The 7193-nt window shown below is 45.5% G+C and overlaps 1 protein-coding gene across 1 annotated transcript in view; it reads left to right on the top strand.

Moving 5' to 3' along the window:
• Positions 1-6711: 6711 nt before the first annotated feature.
• Positions 6712-7193, top strand: part of TOMM34 (translocase of outer mitochondrial membrane 34) — a 15508-nt gene continuing 15026 nt past the window's right edge. Inside the window, exon 1 of the mRNA XM_040638388.1 lies at positions 6712-6979. Coding sequence (XP_040494322.1) covers positions 6853-6979 — 127 coding nt within the window. The 5' untranslated portion in view covers positions 6712-6852. The remainder of the gene's footprint in view (positions 6980-7193) is intronic.

The following is a 7193-nucleotide window of genomic DNA, read 5'->3' as shown; positions in this document are numbered from 1 at the left end:
GGTGAAAATGCTCTATATATGTGTTGTCCAAACCCATTGCCAGAGACACACGTGGCTATTGAGCACTTTAAATGTGGCTAGTATGACTGACAAACTGAATTTTAAATTGTATTCAACGTAACATTTAAATAACAAACCTCAGGCGCCTGGATGTCTCATTCAGTTAAACAGCTGCCTTTGGCTCAGGTCATGATCCCAGGATTCCGGGATCAAGTCCCAGGTCTGGCTCCCCGCTCAGCTTGGAGTCTGCTTCTCCCTCTGCCCCTCCCCCCAACTTGTTCTTGTTCTCTCTCTCTCTCAAATAAATAAATGTCTTTAAAAATAAATAAATAGGTAACAAACCTCAGCAAACCATAATATAATAGCTTAAGAGAAAGAACCAGTGGGGCACCTGGGTGGTTCAGTCAGTTGAGCATTCAACTTGTGATTTTGGCTCAGGTCATGATCTCAGGCCTGTGAGATCCTGTGTCTGGCTCCATGCCCAGTGAGGAGTCTGCTTGAGATTCTTTCTCCCTTCCCCCCTGCCCCTCTCTCCATGTGCATGCACACTTTGTTTCTCTCTCTCTCTCTCTCTCTCACTCTAAAACAAATAAATCTTAAAAAAAAGAGAGAACCAATGAGCAAGGTTACTCATACTTCATTCCATGCTTACTGAGCTCCATGTGCCTGGCACTGTACTAGGCTCTAGCGATGTAACAGTACTCAAGACATAGATTGAGTTCTAGCTTTTATGCAATTTACAGTGTAGAAGTCATAGTTGCTAGACTAGTAATTAGTGATAAATTACATAAAACTATAATAGGAGAACCTAACCAAGGCTAGTAGGATCAGGAAAACTCCAAGAAAATCAGAGCAGTCATTCATTCATTCAACAAATATATATCTAGTATCTGCTGTGGGCCAAGCATAGTGCTAGGTGCAAGGCAGTGAGCAAAATAAAGTTTCTGCCCCCGTGGATCTTACATTTAAGTGGGAAAGGCAATAAACAAAACAACAAAAAACCACATAGACGAAAAAACAACATGTGACCGAAATGAGAGACTAATATTTTTTAAAAGAGAGACACTAATATTTTTTAAAAGGGTATTTAAGGCAGAGGGAACAGCAAAGGCAAAGGCTTGTGTTCTAAGAGCAGCTAGAAGTTGGCATGTTTGGAGTGGAATGAATAAGGAAAAGTAGGAGATGAGGTAGGAGCTGTGGCCAGGGTCACACTGATATGGGCAATGTAAAGATGCAAAAAACTGCAAGAATTTAGTTCAGTGTACCAGTTAACTGTCGAATGTAAAAAACCACCCCAAAGCCCAATGGTTTCAAAATAATCATTTTCCAGTGTTTGGTTATTACAGATAAAACAAACGTTTGTGTACACATGTTTGTATGGACATTCATATAGGCATGCCTACATTTCATTGCTACTGGGTAAACACTCAGGTGAGAAATAGCTGGGTCACATAGAAGATACATGGTTCATGTATTGAGAAACTGTTTTTCAAGGTGATCATACCATTTTACATTTCCACCAACAGGGTATGGGAATTTCAATAGCTGTATATCATCTATACTTGGTATGATCGGTCTTTGCAAGTTTAGACAATCTAATAGGTGTGTAGCGGTATCTCACTGTGTTTCTTTTTTTCTTTCTTTTTTAAGATTTTATTTATTTGAGAGAGAGAGAGCACAAGCAGGAGCGGGGAGGGGCAGAGGGAGAGGGAGAAGCAGACTCCCTGCTGAGCATGGAGCCTGATGTGGGGCTCCAGTACAACCTGAGCTGAAGGCGATGCTTAGCGTACTGAGCCACCCAGGTCCCCCTCCCATTGTGCTTCTGATTTGTATTTCTCTAATGACTAATGATGTTGAGCATCTTTTCAAGCGCTTGTCATCTGTGTATTTTCTGAAATATCTGTTCAAGTCTTTTGTCCTTCTTAAAATTGCATTATTTTCTTATTATTGAGTTTTTGGAGTTTTTTATATTCTGGGTGCATGTCCTTTATCAGATATGTGATTTACAGACATTTTCTGGGGCTTGTATTTTCATTCTCTTAAGTCTCATTTAAAGAACAGAAATTTTAATTTTTAAGTATAATTTCTCCACTTTTTTATGAGTCATACTTTTTTTTTTAAGATTTTATTTATTTATTTGACAGAGAGAGAGACAGCCAGCGACAGAGGGAACACAAGCAGGGGGAATGGGAGAGGAAGAAGCAGGCTCCTAGCGAAGGAGCCTGATGTGGGGCTCGAGCCCAGAACGGTGGGATTACGCCCTGAGCCGAAGCAGACGCTTAACGACTGCACCACCAAGGCATCCCATGAGTCATACTTCTGATGTCATACCTAAAAAGTCTTGGGGGACGAGACCAACCCTGCAGGCTCACTTCCCAGGTTCCCATGTCTGTTGACTTCTGGCCGGTTTCAGCCAGCGCTAGCAGGAGACAGAGGGCAGAACTAAGAGAGAAGCCAGTCTTTCTTCTTTGCTTCTGATCAGCTATCCAACAGTAACTTTGTCTTCAGCTCTCCTAGAGTGTCCTAACTTGGCTTCAGCTTCTACTCTACTGCAGCTTCTGAACTCTATAAATATCATTGATGAAGGAGCAGAGGCAAACTGAGGGCAAAGCTCAGGCTAACACTCCGCAACCCCCCAACCCCCTGGTGGGATGTGTGACATTACTGAGGCACTCCTGGCTGCCCTAGAACTAAAGAAAGGAAAAAAATGGTTAACTGATGGAGATAACAGTCATGCAGGATGCAGGACACAAGTCTCCTTCAGTTTGCAACTGTCTTAGTGATTTATAAGAAAAAAGCAATTTCCAGAAACCTATAGACTCAATTTCCTGGAGCCCTAACATCACCCTCCCCTCCATAGGATAGAAAATCTTTTTTTTTTTTTTAAGATTTTATTTACTTACTTGAGAGAGACACAGCAAGAGAGGGAACATCAGCTGGGGGAGTGCGAGAGGGAGAAGTGGGTTTCCCGCTGAGCAGGGAGCCCAACTGATTCCAGGACCCTGGGATCATGACCTGAGCCGAAGGCAGACACTTAACGACTGAGCCACCCAAGCACCCCAGGATAGAAAATCTTTAATCAGTCACTCCTCATAACCCCAGTGCTGCTCCCTCTACCCCTAGGTCCTGTCTCCGTGCTTTAATAAAACCCACCTTTTTGCGCCAAAGTTGTCTCAAGAATTCTTTCTTGGCCATTGGCTCCAAACCCCAACAGTCCAAGCCACATCATCATCATTTCCTTTTTATATTCAAGTCCTGGGCATAGTAGTCAGTCCCTGCTGCTGCAGGCCTTTGGGCTGCCTCACTGTTCCCTGCTGGCATCTTGGCTCCTCTGTCACCTATGAAACCAGTTCCCTGAATTAACTTATTTCGAATCCCTTCCATAAGCCGTCTTACTTAGAGTGTGTTTTCAGATTAGATCATGATTGGTACACCTGAACTGAAAAGCATCCAGAACTGTAAATTGACAAATTATGATGCTGTCTATACTTCTTTCCCCAAGACTAATTGGTTCATTATTAGGAGTCAGCATATAAAAGTATTGATTGTGCTTGGCTCAGTTAAATGAAATGTAAGATTGTCCTGATTCTAACATATCTATACTCACCAGTGTCTCTCAACAAACAAAGGCAAAGATATTATTTAACGAAACTACAATTAACCCTAAAAAGAAGTGTTTAAACAAAAAAATTTAATGTCCAATAATGTCTGTGCATATTATCTCATTCAGGAGACTACAGCTGTAATATCTATTCCTTCCCCCATTAAAGCTGAATACATATTAAATATGGCTTTGATGAGATGGTTAACTCAGAGAGAGTAAATCTTAATAAATATCAAAAAGTTACTTCCTGCCTAAAAAATAGAACCCAAATGTCCATCAGCTGATAAATGTATAAATAAAATGGACATCCAAAATACATACAATGGAATATTATTCAGCAATAAAAAGGAATGAAGTTCTGATACCTGCTACACCATGGATGACCCTGGAAAACAAAGAAGCCAATCACAAAGGATCGTGTATCATATGATTCCATTTCCATGAAAAGTCCAAAATAGGCAAATCTATCAGAAGGTAGATTAGCGGTTGCTTTGGGCTTGAGCTTGGGGATGGGGGGGATGGGGCAGGTGAACTGGGCATGATGACTAAAAGATGTAGGGTTCCATTTTGGGGTAATGACCATATTCTAAAATTGATTGTGGTGATGATTTGTACAACTCTGAATATGATAAAAACCACTGAACTGTATACAACTTTAAGTGGGTGAATTATATGCTAGTGAATTATTTCTCAATAAAGTTGTTTTTAAAAAGTCATCTCCTAGAAGACTTCCTCTCTGCCCCAACTCCCCAATATCTCCCTCCCCTAAATTCTTTCAGTTCTGCTTTTATCAGCCCTGCATTTATGAGAAGTATTGTGGGAAGGGATTACCATTTATCAGTTGCTGTGTAAGAAACCATTCTTAAAACTTAGTGGCATAAAACAACAGTTTTTTTTCTCTCTCTCTCATAAATCTCCGATTTCAGCATGGTNNNAGGGAAGGCTCATCTCTTTTCCATGGTGTCGGTCAGGGTCAGTCACCATTTGGATGGATTCTTATCCAAAATGCCTCACTCACATGGCTGACAAGTTGGTGCTGATGACTGGCTGGGAGCTCACTTGGCGCTGAGGGTAGGGGGGACGTCTCTGTTTTGGATTGGTTTTTTTTTGAGTCTCACAGCATAAAGGCTAGGTCCTGAAGGATATTTGTGAGGGAGAGCCAGAAGGAAGCTGGAGTGCCCTTTAATGGCATAGTCTTGGAAGGTAGATAATGTCATTTCCACTTTTGAGGGGGCCCCAAAGACCTGTGCAGTTTCAAAGAAAGCTAAAATAGACTCTTATCTCTTGATGGGGGAGTGGCCAAGCTCTGGAAGAGGGCGGAGGACTGGAATTATTGTTTTGGTCATTTTTGGAAAATACAACTTGACATAGGTGTACTTGTCTGGTGTACCATTTAGAATATATCCACCTCCAAGCAACTGGAACAACAACAAAAAAAATCTAAATGGTGGCTTAAGGCACCATATGGCATTTGTTGTTTATTAATAAGTAGTCCAGAAGTCAGCCCTTCCAGGGTTGATTCAGGGGTTCAACAATGTCAATTTCTACTTTCCACTCCCGCCCTCCTCAGCACATTGGTTTTTCACACCTGCACTTATTGCCTCACAACTGCAAAATGACTACCACATGTCCAGGTGTATATCCTTAACCCTCCCCCAAAAAAGTTATTTTGCAGTCCTGTACCTCTTTATCTGGGAGGAAAAACTTTCCCATAAGGACCCAGCAGACATCCTGTAACTCACTGGGCAAATCAGGAGCATGTCCGCCCCTGACCAATCACGGGCAAAAGGGAGTGAGATTATTGTGATTGGGTTAATGAAATCCTGATTCATTCCCTGGACCAGGAGAATTCAGACTTCTGGAAGCAAAGATGGAAGCTGTTGAATGGGTAACCAGCAGAGTGTGTGCCTTGTCGGGTTTCCCCACCACACTACGTGTTCATTCTTTCTTTGTGTGGGGCCTGTGCTGGACTGAGGGGGCTCAGATGGAACAGCCACTCAACCCTCAGAAAGTTTATGGTCTGGTTGGGTTGGGTTTACACGAATTATTGCAACTAAATTCCTGAGGGCAGAGACCAGGTGTTTGTCAACAGACCACTATAACTGCATGTTTGGTGCCAGATCCGATTAGGTCTTGTGGAAACAAAAATAAAGACCTACTGCCTGCCTTTAAAAACCTCACAGTGTAGGGGCGCCTGGGTGGCACAGCGGTTAAGCGTCTGCCTTTGGCTCAGGGTGTGATCCCAGCGAGCCCCACATCAGGCTCCTCCCCTGTGAGCCTGCTTCTTCCTCTCCCACTCCCCCTGCTTGTGGTAAGTGCTAAATGAGGGATAAACCCTGGGAGCAACAGGAGCAGAGGAGGGACAAGGTGAAAGACCTGAGGAGTCAGGAAAGGCTTTCAAAGACCACGGTTGAGTTGATTATAGGTGGAGACAGGATCAGGCAAGAGGAAGTGTTTGGAAAAGAACTGCAGGAGGGGGGCACATAAGCAAAGGTTAGGAATCAAGAGAAACAGCTTCATGCGCGCAGGGGGCAACAGGCAATTAAAAACACTGACACATCAAGTGGGACACAGTTAAGCCAGAGGACGCTGAAGGTAAGCTGAAGTTCCCCTCAGCGAAAGATCCTCATGAACCTATCGGTGCATTCATTTAGTAAATCAACATCTACAGAGCACTAGGTACCAGTTAGTTTCCAGCCTCAGTGCCTTTGCACTTGCTATCTTTCTGTCTGGAACAGCACTCCCTAAACCTTCTCCCGCTTCTTCAGCTCAATTACTCCCTCAGAGACGCCTACCGCACCGGAGGACGCCCCCTTATCTAAAAGAGTCCCCACGTGGTCCCTTTCCATGACATCACTATTTTGTTTTCCTTCTAGCACTAATCCCATTATGAGATTATCGTCTTCGTTTGCTCAAGTTAATAGCCTGTCGGTTCCCACTAGAATGTAAGCTCCCCGAGAGCAGGGACCTGGCCTCTTTCATTGTTCGCCCAGAGTTTTAGCATTCCCAGGCTCTCAGCCTACCTCCAGGAACCCAAGCACGCTTCGCTAGGTAAGTCCCGACCCGAGCATGCGCAGAAGGCCCCTGGCGCGCGCAGCGCCGGCCCCGCCCCGCGCGTCCCGCCCCCTCCCGGGCAGGTTGGCCGTCGGACTCCCGTCTTCGCCGGTCGGCGCTCCCGCCCGCACGCTGTTGCGCACGCCTTGGCGCGGTAACGGACGCGCCCCCCGGTGCGCCGGCTCGGCCCGGGGATGGGCCCCAAGCTCGCAGACTCCGTGGACGGGCTCCGCGCCGCCGGCAACCAGAGCTTCCGCAACGGCCAGTTCGCCGAGGCCACGGTGCTCTACAGCCGCGCGCTGCGGACGCTGCAGGCGCAAGGTACGACCCTGGCCCCCGTTTCGCCGCCAGCCGGCCTCTCCCTCCGGCGTCCCCCACGGCGGTCACCCAGACCTCGCTCCTGCCCGGGGTGCCTGGGGCTTGCTTTCCCCGCGGCCAACTGGCTCACCAGGCCCGCCGGGCACCCTTCCCGCCCATTCCCCACTTTGGCATCCTACGAGAAACTTCCTTGGCCCTTTTTGCTTTTTTTTTTTTT

This window comes from Ursus maritimus, unplaced genomic scaffold (assembly GCF_017311325.1).
Source record: "Ursus maritimus isolate PB19 unplaced genomic scaffold, ASM1731132v1 scaffold_22, whole genome shotgun sequence".
In the NCBI taxonomy this organism is placed as follows: Eukaryota; Metazoa; Chordata; class Mammalia; order Carnivora; family Ursidae; genus Ursus; species Ursus maritimus.
Note: the sequence above shows the minus strand (reverse complement) of the source record. Positions and strands in the feature narration are given on the sequence as shown.